This window comes from Aptenodytes forsteri, unplaced genomic scaffold (genome assembly GCF_000699145.1).
Source record: "Aptenodytes forsteri isolate BGI_AS27 unplaced genomic scaffold, ASM69914v1 Scaffold14, whole genome shotgun sequence".
Taxonomy (NCBI): Eukaryota; Metazoa; Chordata; class Aves; order Sphenisciformes; family Spheniscidae; genus Aptenodytes; species Aptenodytes forsteri.
Genome location: NW_008794457.1, coordinates 1,558,805 through 1,572,932, shown reverse-complemented (window position 1 = coordinate 1,572,932; position 14,128 = coordinate 1,558,805). Strand labels below are relative to the sequence as shown.

General features: G+C 61.7%; 2 protein-coding genes across 2 annotated transcripts in view; one reads left to right on the top strand and one right to left on the bottom strand.

The window, feature by feature from the left end:
• Window positions 1-8,129, bottom strand: part of FHOD1 (formin homology 2 domain containing 1) — an 11,223-nt gene extending 3,094 nt beyond the window's left edge. Inside the window, exons 1-17 of the mRNA XM_009290780.2 lie at window positions 7,986-8,129; window positions 7,781-7,887; window positions 7,593-7,657; window positions 5,541-5,608; window positions 5,330-5,435; window positions 5,043-5,137; window positions 4,517-4,628; window positions 4,321-4,415; window positions 4,081-4,224; window positions 3,691-3,905; window positions 3,434-3,544; window positions 3,153-3,176; window positions 2,568-2,621; window positions 1,952-2,118; window positions 836-1,692; window positions 414-566; window positions 71-253 (exon numbers count right to left, since the gene is read on the bottom strand). Coding sequence (XP_009289055.2) covers window positions 71-253; window positions 414-566; window positions 836-1,692; window positions 1,952-2,118; window positions 2,568-2,621; window positions 3,153-3,176; window positions 3,434-3,544; window positions 3,691-3,905; window positions 4,081-4,224; window positions 4,321-4,415; window positions 4,517-4,628; window positions 5,043-5,137; window positions 5,330-5,435; window positions 5,541-5,608; window positions 7,593-7,657; window positions 7,781-7,887; window positions 7,986-8,129 — 2,700 coding nt within the window. The remainder of the gene's footprint in view (window positions 1-70; window positions 254-413; window positions 567-835; window positions 1,693-1,951; window positions 2,119-2,567; window positions 2,622-3,152; window positions 3,177-3,433; window positions 3,545-3,690; window positions 3,906-4,080; window positions 4,225-4,320; window positions 4,416-4,516; window positions 4,629-5,042; window positions 5,138-5,329; window positions 5,436-5,540; window positions 5,609-7,592; window positions 7,658-7,780; window positions 7,888-7,985) is intronic.
• Window positions 8,130-11,939: 3,810 nt separating this feature from the next.
• The window catches only part of SLC9A5 (solute carrier family 9 member A5), a 16,999-nt gene continuing 14,810 nt past the window's right edge, over window positions 11,940-14,128 (top strand). Inside the window, exon 1 of the mRNA XM_019474986.1 lies at window positions 11,940-11,967. Within this exon, the coding sequence (XP_019330531.1) occupies window positions 11,940-11,967 (28 nt within the window). The remainder of the gene's footprint in view (window positions 11,968-14,128) is intronic.

Below are 14,128 nucleotides of genomic sequence, written 5' to 3'. Positions count from 1 at the left end.
CAGCGCTCAGCGCTGCTGGGGCTGGCGGCGGTGGGAGGGCGGAGGGCAGATGGGGTACGTGGCTCTGTACCTGCTCCAGGCTCTCGTAGTCCAGCTTGAAGGCCCAGAGCTGGAGCCTGGCTGTGAGGTCGCTGATGGAAGACAGGGCAAGCAGGAACTGCTCCGCAGAGCCCAAGGGCACATCAGGGTTGGCCAACTGGGCCTCCTGGATCTTCTGCTTCTCCTCCTCAGTCGGGACCATGGTCAGGATTTTCTAAAGCAGGCAAAGAGGGACGTGTCAGACTCCAGACATGTCACCATGGGACATGTCACCCCAGGGCTGGCAGCACAGGCATCATGGCATGGAGGTGTCCTGGCCAGGGGAGACAACCTGCATGAGGACATCAGAGGGGCCGAGCTTCTCTCGTGCTCACCTCAATCCCTTCCTTATTGACTGCAAACTCGTCAAAGTTGAGCACAGCTGTTTTGATGATGTGCACGGGTGGCAGCACCGTGAGGCCAATGTTGATGGCGTTGCTCCTCTTGGGGTCCAGCACCACCACCACCTTCTTCCCATCGATGGCCTTCTGCAAAGAGGACAGGATGGATGGGGACAGCCAGGCAAAGGGCTCACCTTCATGAAAACACCATGGACACAGGGAGCCGATCAGGGACCCAGTGGTGAGCCAAACCTCCGCACTGCCCATCACCGTCCCCACGGAGCCTCCGGGCTGCGGGTACCCATCCTCAGCACAGGGTAGGGGTGACAGTGCATGCCTAGGGTCCCCACAGGAGCTAACAGCCTTCCTCCCACCCCTCAAGTCCTCTTGGCTGACGAGTGCCAGCCCGCTGGTACCTTTGAAGTTGGCACTTCCTTTGACCGTGACTCAAAGAGATGCTCCAGTTTGGCAGCATTGACCTCAACGTTCTGCAGGGACGCCCACAGTGTCGCCTGGCCAAACCTGCCTGGCCCCACGGTGCCATCCAGCTGCTTCAGCTCCTTCCAGAAGAGCTTCACTGTCCTCTTCTTCTTGGCCTGGGAGGGGCCATCCATTGCTGAGAGGCCTGGCAGCCCTGGGGGGGGTGGGCAGCTGGGGACCGCAGGGGGTGGAGGTGGAGGTGGTGGGCAGCCAGAGACCGCAGGAGGTGGAGGTGGCGGCGGAGGGCAACCAAGGACCGCAGGAGGTGGCGGGGGAACCATGAGAGCTCCAGCGCTTGTTGCTTCAATGCCGGGATGAAGGAAGGAGCTGTTGGCCATGGGCGCCGTGTCCAGGATGTCAAAGTCTTCTTCTTCCCCCAAATCAGTGAAGTCCAGGTCCTTGATCTTCAGCTGCCCGGGGCTGGCCTCCAGGCGCTCCCACGTCAGCTCCATGTCCTTCTTGATAGGCATCATCCCGGTGTTCTCCAGCTTCTGAGTGTGGGTCTCAGCATCTACGCCGGACATGGCACGCGCCAGCTTGGCGTGGGCACTGGCCACTGGCCCGTCTGGGGCCCTGCCATGGAGCCAGGCGCCCTCCTGCTCCCGGCTGCAACCTCCCTCGGCGTCCATCTCCACCTCACTCTGGACCAGGGGGGACGACGGGACCTCAGGGAAGACCTTCTCCCTCCCCGGCTCCGAGGAGCCCTTGGCGTAGAGCATGTCCAGCATAAACTTGGTGTCGGAGGAAATGGTGCTACAGGAGTCGGTGGTGTCCAGCCGAGCCAGGTGAGACCCTGCAGGGAGAGGGGAAGAGGCTGGGACAGCCCACTTGGAGGGGGCAGGTGCTGCTGGGCTGCACATAGACTTGGGGTCCTGCTCCCCAGCGGGGTGTGCTCGGATGCCAGCGTTCGGAGTGGGAAGGGGAGGTACTACCCAGCTCCTCCATGGCTCTGGGTATCACAGGCATGGAGTGGGGGCAGAGGGGCCACTAATGCCCACCCCAGGGACCCCGATGAGCCCAGAGCCAGGAACACACATGCCGGCAGCACCTACTTATGCTGGGTGGCACCATCCCAGGCTCAGGGGTGCCGCTGTCCCTGTCCCACGTGAGAGCGGTGGGATGCTCCAGCATGGCATCACCGAGGACATCGAGCCGTCCCTTGGCCATGGAAGAGATCTTCTCCTTCTGGGCTGCGGCCAGGTTCTCCAAGAAGCGAGCTCTGTGAGACAGGGGTGGATGTTGGCCGGGAGCAAGGCAGGGATGGGGACGATGGGTCAACCACACCATGCCACACTGCACAGCCAGCCCCGCAGCACAGAAACCCCCTGCACTGGCCACACCACATCAGGGATCCGGAGGATTCAAACTCCTCTGAGCCTTGCAGAGAGACAGGTGATGCCACCACGGCTCGGGGACAGGGATGCCACAGTCCCATGGGAGCTGAAAGCTCATGCCGTCAGGGTGCCACCGTCACCTGTTGGTCCCAACAGACCTGGTGCTCACTGCGACCCTCATCCAAAAGCCGCAAAACCCAGGAGGGCACCCGGGCAGAGACTCGGGGGGACCCTCCTGCTCCTCATGCCCTGCGTGGCCGGAGCCCAGACACCTCCGGCTGGGCAGCAGCCTGAGGAAGCGCATGCCTGGAGACACACGCATGCCTCTACTTACTCAAACTTCCTCAAAATAGGCTTGTCCCCACGCAAGGAGGGGGCATCCTCCCGCCTGAGGGAAAACAGGGGTTAGCCCCCACTGCCGGCAGCCCCCTGGGGGCTCATGCCTCTTGCACGCACCTGCCTGGCAGCCCTCCAGCGTGGGACCCTCACCCCACCATCACCCCATGGCCCTGGGGTTCACGGGGAGCCGGGAGAGCCCCAGCGAGTCCCCTCCTGCCCAGGCACTGCATGGCATTGGGTGCTGGCGAGACGAGGCACTGTCCCCCCCACCAGAGCCACCCAATTTGCCACCAGGATGGCAATGCCAGCTCCCTGCCAGCCCCGGGGCGGGCTGTGCCACCCCCAGCAGGGACACCTCACCCCAGAAGGGGGGGATCAGAGGGTGCCATCACCCCATGGGGGGATGCTGGCGATGGGGGGAGCAGGCTGGGGTCCCACAGGCAGAGCTCAGAGGGGAGAGGCAAAGGATGGGGGCAGCGAGGTGGGCGCAAGGGGCAGCGAGGTGGGGCAGGGCAGTGCCCACTCCTGCCGGAGCATCACTCCAGGAGGAAGCACACGCATGCAGAGCCTGGGCACTTACCAGACAGGGGCAGTTTGGTGCAGCCTGCAAAAGGAAAGATAGAAAGAGTGGGCAGAGTAGAGAGCAAGCGTGGGCAGAGAGGAGCAGGAAGGAGGAGCTGGAGCAGAGCTGTGCGTGCCCAAAGGATGCCCTGGAGCCCCTGGCTGGACCCTCTCAGATGCCCACTCCCCCATCACGCTTCTCTCCAGCCCCATTGCTTGCCCAGACTCTCTTTCTCCCTGGGAGCTCCCCCACAGCCCCAGGGGAACCCTCCATACACCCAGCCCCTCCTGGCTGCTTACTTGTAGATGCTGCGCTCGCCTGGGCCCGGGGGCTGCTCCTTCTCAGCTGGAGGGGAGGCCAGGGCCAGCCGCACGCTGGACGCGCTGTTGTAGACACTGACTGGACAGGGTCTGGAAGAAGAAGTGACAGGGACTAAGAGCAGGTCCCACAGGGCTGCCCTCCACCCTGGCACCAGGAATGGACCAGAGCACCGCATCCCAGCGTCTTCGCCATCCCGGGAGCATCCCTGCCACGGACCACCTCCAGCTGTACTTACTCTGCGGGGCTGCTTGGTGCGGGGACAACTGGGGTGTCCTCGGTTGGGGGCTCCTTCGGGGTGCCAGGGGACCCCAGCAGCGGCTGGGCATCAGGGCTGGGCTCTGGGCAGCCACCCTGGGATCGCCACCCGCGCCGGCCCTCATCCGTCCTCCTCCGCTCCTTGCGCCCCCCCGGGGGCAGCTCCTCCACCCCATCCTCCAGCTTGAGAGCACTCTGCGGAGGGGCCGGGGGGGCATGACACCAGGCACGGCACCCCTGCCAGCCCATGAACCAGCCCTCCCCGTGTCCCCACGCAGAGCCTCAGCTGGTGCTGGGTGATGCCCTGCCATGGGACATGGCGCGTGGGCAGATCCCGCTCACGGGCATCACCCGAGGGAGTGATACTCACTTCGTAGAGTGAGAACTGCTGCTTCAAGTCGAGGTCGGTGCCCTTGCTGCCCAGGTACTGCTGCACCACCCGCTCCATGCCCTGCTGCTCCAGGCAGTCCGTCACGTCGTAGAAGGTGTCCTGGTCTGGGAGGGCTGCCAGCGTCTGAGCAGGACCAGAGGGACGCTGCTGGGACCGGTGTGACCCACGCTGAGCCCCACCAGCGTGGCATCACGGGGATACCCTGCCACCCCCCTGGACCTTGTTGATCAGCGTCATGGTGAACACCAGCAGCTCCGTGTCAGCCCCGTTGCGTTGCTCCAGGATGGCCATCAGGTTGGACCACGGGCACGTGCCTGAGAAAAGCGACACGTGAAGGTGACATGCAGGCCATGGGGGTGGGGGGGACACACTGTCCCCCAGCAGGGACCTCACGGGCAGCTGGGTCTGCACCCACCTCTCGCCTGGTCCACGGCGTTGACAGCACAGATGAGGAGCAGGGCGTTGGCCTCCGTGTACTCCACGAATACCAGCAGCAGCTTCAGCGCCATCTTCACCACCAGGCGAAACTGGGAGAAGGGATGGCGGCTGGGCCGGCGGCAGGGGGCTGCCAGTGCGATGCCAGGGCACTGCAGGGTGGCTGTGCCCATGCCCCAGGGCTAGGGGCTTTGCCGTGTGGCCAGGGACCAGCCTGCAGCTGTGATGCTGATGGCCAAGGGGCACCAGGAAGGGACCCGGAGTGAGACCCTCTTACTCAGGCTCTGTGCCCAGGAGCATGGTCACATCAGGACGGGGAGCTCTGGGGATCCTGGGTGACATTCAGATGGGTGGGAGTAGGACCCAACATACCCAAAGGTGCCAGGGCACCAAGCCTGAAGGCAGAGGGTGGGGTAAAGTCCCCGAGGGATGGTGCAAGGGGACAGCCACAGGCATGGGTGCAGCGGGGGGCACAGGCAGCCCCCCCAAGGGCAGCAAGGGCTTACCGGGCTTCCTGACAGCGTGTACAGCCACTGGACGGTCTCGTTGTGGTTAATGACACCCTGCATGCCGTCCATGAAGAGCATGATCTGGCTCAAGGCTGCAAGGCAGAGGGCGGGCAGGGTCACGGCTTGGCGGGTAGGGCTTTCCCAGCCCCACACAGCATCACCACGACAAGGGCAAGGACTGGCAGCTGCCTGCAAGGTAGCCCAGGCAAACTTGCTTGCTCGCCCCCCCCAAGTGCCAGCCTTCCTCCCCGGGGATGAGAGGTGCCCTCTACCCAAATACCAACCCCGGAGGATGTAATTCTGGTAGTTCTGGTCGGCTTCTGCCCCCACTTTGATCAGGCACGTCAACCCATCCAGGTTCACGAACTCCGGCACCAGGTCCTTGTCCTCCTGTGGGGCAAAGGCCAGGGGTTACTGCAGCGTGGGGAGGCAGGGGTGGGCATCCAGCCCCAGGGGAGCTCCCCCAAGCCCCCCACCGTGCTGGCATCACCGTACCTGAAAGAGCTGCTTGAGGGAGAAGAGGGAACGCCGCAGCTCCGGCCCCTGTGAGTTGTACAGCTTCTCTGGAAGGAAAGGAGAGACGCGGCGTGACGGCCTGACCCACAGGGGCTCGCTGCTGAACCGGGGCTCCAAAATACTCCTGGCTGCCTGGGAAAGCCCCACATCCCAGCTCAACCCCTGTGCCATCACCCCAGGATGCCGGCACTGCCTGGCTGTCGGACACACAGGGTGGAAGCAGCTGCAGCTTCACAACTACTTATTTCAGCCCTGCCACCTCCCTATTTCTTTTTCTTCTTTTTTTTTTCTGCCCAGCAATGACATAAATATCCCGTCTGGTTTCCTGTGCAGAACCGAAACAGGAACACGGGCAGGAGGCAGAGCTACTTTTAGCCGTCCCTCCCCGGGCACAGTCCTGGCACTGTCCCGGAGCCCCCAGCAGCCCCGCGGCTTGGGAAGAGCTGCAGGATGGGGGCGGGAAGGACGGCAGCGTGACACCGGCTGCTTGGGGACAAAAGGACGGTCACCAGGCTGGATGGAGACTATATGCTCGTGGGGACGGTGCCTGCGGGCAGGAGCCAGCATGGAGCAACCAGGGCAATGGGAAGCTAGAAAGCCCTGCCTAAACTAGTGGAGACCAAAGGCGTCGGGAGCCAGTGCTTCCCGCATCCAAAAATTGAGTTATCCGAGCATCCCGAGTTATTTGGATGTTATTTATATGTTATTTATAAAGTTATTACAGCTTATATAATAATATAAAGTTATTACAGCTTTAGAGCTGTAACAAGCCAAAACCAAGCTGTACAAGGAGCCCTCCAGACATGCCCACGAGGGCTCTGTAAAACACAAGGTCCCGGCAGCCTCCTCTGCTCGCTTCTCGGCTTTTCAGCGCAGCCGACAGGGAAAGCAGAACAGCTGAGAGGGAAAGCAGAACAGCTGAGAGGGAAAGCAGAACAGCTGAGAGGGAAAGCAGAACAGCTGAGAGGGAAAGCAGAACAGCTGAGAGGGAAAGCAGAACAGCTGAGAGGGAAAGCAGAACAGCTGAGAGGGAAAGCAGAACAGCTGAGAGGGAAAGCAGAACAGCTGAGAGGGAAAGCAGAACAGCTGAGAGGGAAAGCAGAACAGCTGAGAGGGAAAGCAGAACAGCTGAGAGGGAAAGCAGAACAGCTGAGAGGGAAAGCAGAACAGCTGAGAGGGAAAGCAGAACAGCTGAGAGGGAAAGCAGAACAGCTGAGAGGGAAAGCAGAACAGCTGAGAGGGAAAGCAGAACAGCTGAGAGGGAAAGCAGAACAGCTGAGAGGGAAAGCAGAACAGCTGAGAGGGAAAGCAGAACAGCTGAGAGGGAAAGCAGAACAGCTGAGAGGGAAAGCAGAACAGCTGAGAGGGAAAGCAGAACAGCTGAGAGGGAAAGCAGAACAGCTGAGAGGGAAAGCAGAACAGCTGAGAGGGAAAGCAGAACAGCCTGGGGCTCAGCTGGAGCCTGGGAACCGCTGGCAAAGAGCACGACCCCGACCTCGGCCTTCCTGCAGGGAGAGGGCTCCGTGCTGTGCCCCTTCCCGCGCCGCTCAGGAAGCCGATGCCCAGCCGGCATTGCTCTGCTCAGCGCTTGTTTTCTCCCCTGTTGAGGAGAAAAAAGGCTTGAGACTCCCAAATATTTTGCAGGACCTCCGAAGGGGCTGCCCAAAGCCGCAGCAGCACTTTCTGCTGCACTCGAGCTATTTGTTTGTATCCTGCAAAGCTATATTTAGAGTTCGCCTGAATAACCCAGAATATCTGCAGCGGATGGTGGGCTCCCAGCTGAAGAGGCAAAGTCCCAATCTCTGAGGATGGAGGGGATTAACCCACGAGCCTCATGGGGACCGTGTCTCCTGCACTTCTCGGGGCAGGGGGGGGGTTACGGGGCGGGAGCAGCCCTGGGCTGTATCGCTCCCTCTCTCCATCACAAAAAGTCTGGCCAAAACTCACCGCGGAGACCAATACCCCACCGTCTGGGGGGACCGAGCTGCCGGACCCACACCAGCCCGGAGGAAGGAGCATCCCTGGACTCACCGATGATGGCGTGGACTCGGACGGAGAGCTGTGTGCGCAGGATCAGGGTCGGCCGTCTCCCCTTCCTAGGGTGGGGGCAAACACCACGTGAGCACCTGCAGCGGGACCACCGCGGTCCCCAGCGCTCACATGCATGTGGGGTCCCCATGTCCCATCCCCGGAGGGCTCGGGCACCCCGCATGCCTCACCTGACCTCCTCGTAGAAACCCTCCAGATCATCCTTCTGCTCCAGCAGGGACAAGTCAAGGTCCAGGTAGTGTCCGGAGGGCGAGACCTGCAGCGTGCAGTCCTCCAGCTGGGGATGCAGACAGCCCAGCTGAGCCCCTGTGCCCACCACGGGGTCCCCATGTCCCATCCCCGGAGGGCTCGGGCACCCCGCATGCCTCACCTGACCTCCTCGTAGAAACCCTCCAGATCATCCTTCTGCTCCAGCAGGGACAAGTCAAGGTCCAGGTCGTGTCCGGAGGGCGAGACCTGCAGCGTGCAGTCCTCCAGCTGGGGATGCAGACAGCCCGGCTGAGCCCCTGTGCCCACCATGGCCCTCCCGGCTCCCAGAGGATGCAGCATCCCCGGGTCACCCTCCCACCCGCACCGAACCCACCAGCCAGCCACATTCCGGAGCGGGGTTGCAGGTCCCACCCTGTCCTCGAGCGCTGGCCCCGCAGGGAGATGACCCGACACCCTCTGCCCCAGCCCAGTGGCAGATTGAGGGAGAAATGTGGAGCCCCAGGCTGGGAAAAGGCAGAGCGAGGGCGGCCCCACCGCCGCCAGGCTCCTTGGCAATCCCTTGGGCGGGAGCCACGGCAAGAGGCTGATCCGCTCCCTGGGGCTCTCCTTAGTCAGCCAGGGTGTGACCTGGGCAGGATCAGTCTCCTCCCAGGGCTGGTGCCTTCGCCTGGGCAGATGAATCACCTTCTCTTGTGGGGACTGGGTCGGTGGGAACTGCCAAGGCACCCAGCCAGGCCAGGGACACCCCAAACCAAGGCAAATCCCACAGGGATGTCCCCCGGCTGATGCAGCCTCTGGCTCAGCCTGCAGCCACGTAGTATCTTCCAGCGGGACGGGGAAAAGCACAGCCTGAGGCAAGGCTGGGGCAAGGGCATCTACCCTGAAAGTCCACGTACAGCACCCACGGTGCACCCCGGCCAGCGGGCACAGCACCCAGAGGTGCTCCAGGCACGGCACCCACAAAGCCCCTGAGCCACCTGGGACCCAGCAGCACCCCACAGCACCCAGGCAGGTCTCCTGGGTGAGCTCCGGATGGGACAGGGGAATTTGCCCTCAAGGTGTGAGCAGAGGCAGAGGGAGGGCAGTGCCTGCCTGGCCTTGCCAGCACCCCTGTCACCCCAGTGCATCTGGTCCTGTTCCGAAAGTGTTTGTAGCCCCCCCGCTCCTAGCTCACCCCACCTCCGAGGAACTGATGCTCCTTTCCAAATCTGCACAGCGGTGCTCTGTAACCACCTGGGGAGCTGAGGACCGGGGATAAAACCCTATTATTGGGTTTTAGATAAAACCCTGCCCTGCCCACCTTCGGGCAGGCTGGCGACCCACAGCAACGCTGAGTACAGCTCCTACATCTCACTGGGGTTGCTTTCCACGAAAGCTCCATCTCCTTGAGTCACAAGATAGTGCAAGAGCTCACATGTATGACTTCACTGCGAGCGTGACATTAAAACCAGAGGGCAAAGAAAAAAATGCCACGTGCACTAAAATAATTAATGACCCTGATTAAGCCTCGGGATAATGGGCAATTTGGCAGGGTGCTGCCGTTGGGTTGGACGCAGTTGCTATGTTGTCAGTGTCCTGCTCCACCTCCCGCGGTTGCTGGCCACGCCAGCCGGTCATGGCAACGTGCACCAAACACAGGCTGCTGGCACCGGGCAAGTGCTCCTGGCTGCCAGCTCTGCCTCCGCGGCGGGTACCGCTAATGCTGACCCCACACGGGGTTTGCTTGCTGGGGAAAGCTTCAATTCCTGCATGGGGAAAGGGCTCTCCTGGGCATCCCTGCATGCTCCTGGGCACAGGAGACCCCTCCTGCATCCCCTCGGGCATCCCTGCATCCCCCTGGGCACTCGAACACAGTGAAGAGCAACTCATAGCTCCAGCACGAAAGCTTTGCCTTCTCTGGGCTGCCAGAGCCCCGGCAAGCCGGAGTTAACGTCCTCGGCTCCTGCCGGGGCCGGTGACATGTCCCAGCTGGCGGGGGAGGCCAAGCCCCTGGGATGCAACCCCGCATGTTTCCCATGCGAGCTTGGCAGCGCTCTCCACGAGGGATGCTCCAAGCGCTGGGCCCGGGTTTGGCTGCGACCCCCCTGGTGAGCACCAGCCCCCAGGGATGGAGATGGGCTGTCCCAGGCTCACACTGCCCTGTCAAAAATCCCGGGGCTGCACTTCCGCGCCAGGGAGCATCGACTGCCCCAGGGCCGGGGTTACTCCCGCGCCCTCGGATGAGGTTTTGAACCATGCAGGATCTGAGCCGGGACCTCGGGGCTGTGCTGCTGGGGACGGCACGTTAGGGCCATGGGGTACTGACAGCTCCTGGTGCAGGGCGGCTGTGATCCATCTGTCTCCTGCTTGTAAAACCATTTTAAAACGAGCTGGGCTTTGAGGGTCGTGGGGACTTGCAGGCAAAGCGGAGCTGGGGGAGGCAGAGAGCGTCCCACGCTCACACCTCCAGCCTGTGGCTCCTGGGAGCCCCAGCCACCCCACAACGGCACTAACGTCCTCCATCCACCCTGTTGCCTCAAATCTGAGGCACGGGGAAGGTGGAAACACACGGATGTCCCTGATCCTACCAACACCCAGGAGCTATGGCCAGCTTCGAAGCTCAGCAAGGACACATGTGGCAGGCAAGCAAGTCCCCAGGGAAAACCGACTCCCCCCAGAGCAGGACTGTCCCCCCCAAACCACGGAGATGTGATGGAGACATCTCCACCTCCGAGACGGAGGCATCCTCCACCCACAGCTGCACTCACGCCACCCACCACGGCATCACATCTTCCTGCTCACCCCTATCACAGCATCCCCAAGCGGGAGGATGCTCCAAGGCCGGGCAGTGAGTATCCTCTTTATCTGCCAGCGGAGGAAACACTTTTCCCCGCTCTCTAACACTTTCTTTTTGTGGTAACCACAATTTCCCAACACCGCTGCGGCTCTTCTAGGAAGGCTATGGGGGAAATTACAGAAATATGTATCATTTGCTCCAGCTGAGGCAGCACTCGAGCTCGAGGCAGCAGTTAAACGGAAGGCACCGGCGGGTCAGAAACGCCCGGCATCACAAGCCTCTGCCCACCCTCCCAAAATACATGGGGACTGATGGTTTATAGAGCTACGCCGCAGGAGCAACCCCAGCCAGCAACTGAGCGCAGTCGCTGCGATTCGGTTTCAGGGCTAAGAGGGGTGTTTATTGCCAGGGCACTCGGTCGCTGGCTCCTGCCCGCTCCTGCCTGACGGATGGCAGCAAGTGGATGGGAGCGCTGCCATTGCCTTATCACAGGGGGCGGGGGGAAGAAAACCCAGGCCAGGAGGGATCTCTGGAGGTCACCCAGGGTTGGCCCAGAACTGCACACTCGCTCACACACGTCCCTCTCAAAGCTCCTCCAGCCAGGCTTGTTGCTCATTAACAGATCCCTCGTTTCTCATCAATAGCGGGAGGACCCCAGTCCTGGCAAGCAGCCGGTGTCCCGGTAAAGCCATGGCACGAGTGCCTGGCTGCAGCTCCTCTCCCAGGATTCACGTGAGGACTGTGCCGGGAGCCAGGGAGCACCGGGGGCTGCTGAGCACCAACACTCGGCTCTAAACATTCAGCAAGAAGCAGACAGCAGAGTTTCAAAGCCTGCCGATGACCCCGTCTCACTGGTTTTGTGCCTGCCAGAGGTTAAGAGGGGCAAAGACCCTCGGTGAAGCCCCCCTCGAGCCTGTTAGGAAACAGAGGACAAGCAGAGCTGGTGGGACGGGGCTTGCATGCTGCATGCATCAAGGTCGCCCCAGCAGCTCTCTGTCAAGCCCGAGAGCTCGCAGTGAGTGGAAGGACAAGCTTATGGCACCGAGGCCGGCAAGCTGTTTGCTCTTCCCCAGGTTTCCGGGGGAGGAAGGGGAAAGCAAAGCTCCAGCCCGCTGGGTTTTGCAATTGTTTGGAAAAATCCCTAGATTCAGAGGTGAGATAGTGCCGGGGGCAAGGAAGCACAGTGGCCTTTGGGGACCAAAGGGACAGCCAAAAAAAATCTGCCCTGCCAAAACCTGCCTGTGGAGGTTCAGAAAACCCCCACACCCAGCGCGAGCATCACCCAAGGGTACTAGAAAAATGCTGGAAAGCAGGAGAAGATAGTATCGGCCTGGAGCCGAACAATGCGGCGGCGACAAACAAAGCGGGAAGGTATTTTCAAGCACAAACACGCTTTCCGGAGAGCATGAAAAAGTCATCAGCAGTGGGTCGCGCTCGGGGAGAGGAAGCAGCGAGGGTGTCGCGGGGCAGGACAGGCTGTTCAAGGCAGAGATGCCGGCACGAGAAACCCGTTCATCATCTCTGGGCTGTTCCCAGCCCAGGGAGCAGCTTTGCTGTGCCCAGGGAGGGCAGGACCCGGCTGGTCCCCCATGGCAGCTCATCCCCTGGGTGCCTGCGGTTCGGTCCTCCTCCGACGATGCGGGGACCCCCAGCCCAGCTCCCTCTCGGCCGTTGCGTCCTCCCCCCGGTGCTTTGCAGCTCCGGGCACGCTGCCCAGCAGGACAAGCCTGGCACCGGGCATCCCCAGCTGAATTTTTTTACAGCCAGTTCCTTGGGAAAAATCCGACTGTTCATTTACTAATTTTAGGGCAGCGAGTAATGGAGCTAAGCGCTACCTGGCACAAAGGGCACCGAGGGAGGTTTCAGCTGGTCGTGCCAGGGTAACGACGTCTGCATGGCTCTGGGGTGCTAGCTCCAAATTTGGACTGAACCGTGTGGTTCAGGAGACCAACCTCGCTCCACAGGGTGTAAATCCTGCTGCAGGAGTCTCCCGATGAAGACAGCCAGCATCCCAGCTTGTCAGGCTGGGACGTACCGCAGCCCTCGCTGGCTCAGAAAGCTCCGTGTAATAAAGGTAGCATGGTTTATAACCTATATAAACCAGGAATCTGGCTTTTTTAAGCTAGGACCCAGAGCAGGGTCCTAGCCGCTCACCTGTGATTTTACCAAGGGTCATGGGGTGATGCAGGGAAACTACAGAAAAAAAACATCCAGAGCCTGGCTTAGGCAGAGAACAGAGCCTGAAATCCCAGGATCAACACGCCTCTGCCGGGCACAGGATCTCCTCGCAACGTTGCTGCCCTCGGGAACGCTGCATCCAGCCCCCGCCGTGCCACCACGGCAGCACCCCGGGCTGGCGATCCTGTTACAGCTAGCTCCTGCCCAGGGAGGAGAGCACATGCCCTGAAATTTGAGTTTGCTCCATTCATCGTGTCTCGGAGCTGTTTGTTCCCAAACAAACTCCATTTAGTCACCACCTAAAAATCCCATGACGGCAATGACATGAGACACTGCTGCTTTGCTCCAAGAAAATTTAAAAGGGGGATAAAAGGGATGTCTTTTGGTGCAGGCAAAGGTCTCACAGCGATCCCCTCTCCCCTGGCAGGCCAGCAAACTTGGTGCCAGGCACACCGAGCCGATTTCCCCCTCCTGCTGCCCCCATCTCTCCTGTCTGGCTCCAGGCAGGGCACACTCCCCCTGCCTGCCTGGATTCCTGCCTCCCTTGCCTGCACTCCTGCAAGACAGAAATGCTCAGCCATTGCCAAAGCTCTGCTGGGTCCCGCGTTCGTAAGGAGGAAAACAAGCCCGTCCCCATCCTGTAAAGGATAAAGGATGCTCTGAAAGCATCACGCCAACAGAAGATACCCAGGAGGGAGGGTCCCCCATCTCCTCCACTCCCCAGCTTGGATCAGGCCTGAGGGCACGCAAGCAAGACAGGGCGCCTTGCCTCAGCCTCCTGCCTTCCTCCCGGCCAGCCCCTGCTCCTTCCTGCAGCACAGCGAGGGGTGCATGCGGGGCGCAGGCCCTCCGCTCGACCACCCCGGCCGGAGGAAATCACTCAGCACGAATTTCCGCGCAGCTCTCTAGCGGCAAAGCTGCCCCCGCACCGGAGGGGCGAGGGGCTGGTGGCCCTCCGGCTCCACCGTCACCTCCCCGAGGCCCACACGCTGCATCGAGCGGGGACGCTGGCCGGGTCCCCGGCGTCAGGGAGCCGGCGTACTCCCGTCGAGGCTCAGCTCTGCTCCCGGTAGCCGGCATGGAAGGGGAACGCTGGGGTGGGAGCACGCTGCCTGGCTCAGCCCCGACGACACGGGGATGGACGCCTGCCCTCATCCTGCTTCCCCCTGCCCGGGTTCTTGCCTGCTATAAGCAAGCACATCCTCTTCCTCCCCGCCGACTCATCCGGGGCCGGCTGAGAATTGGCACCTCCCGCAGGGTCTCACGGATTCCACCGTGACTCACACCGGGAGCGCTGCCCGGGCCCCGGCGGGAACACACCGGCCCGTCCCTCGTCCCCCCCCCGCTCCTTCCA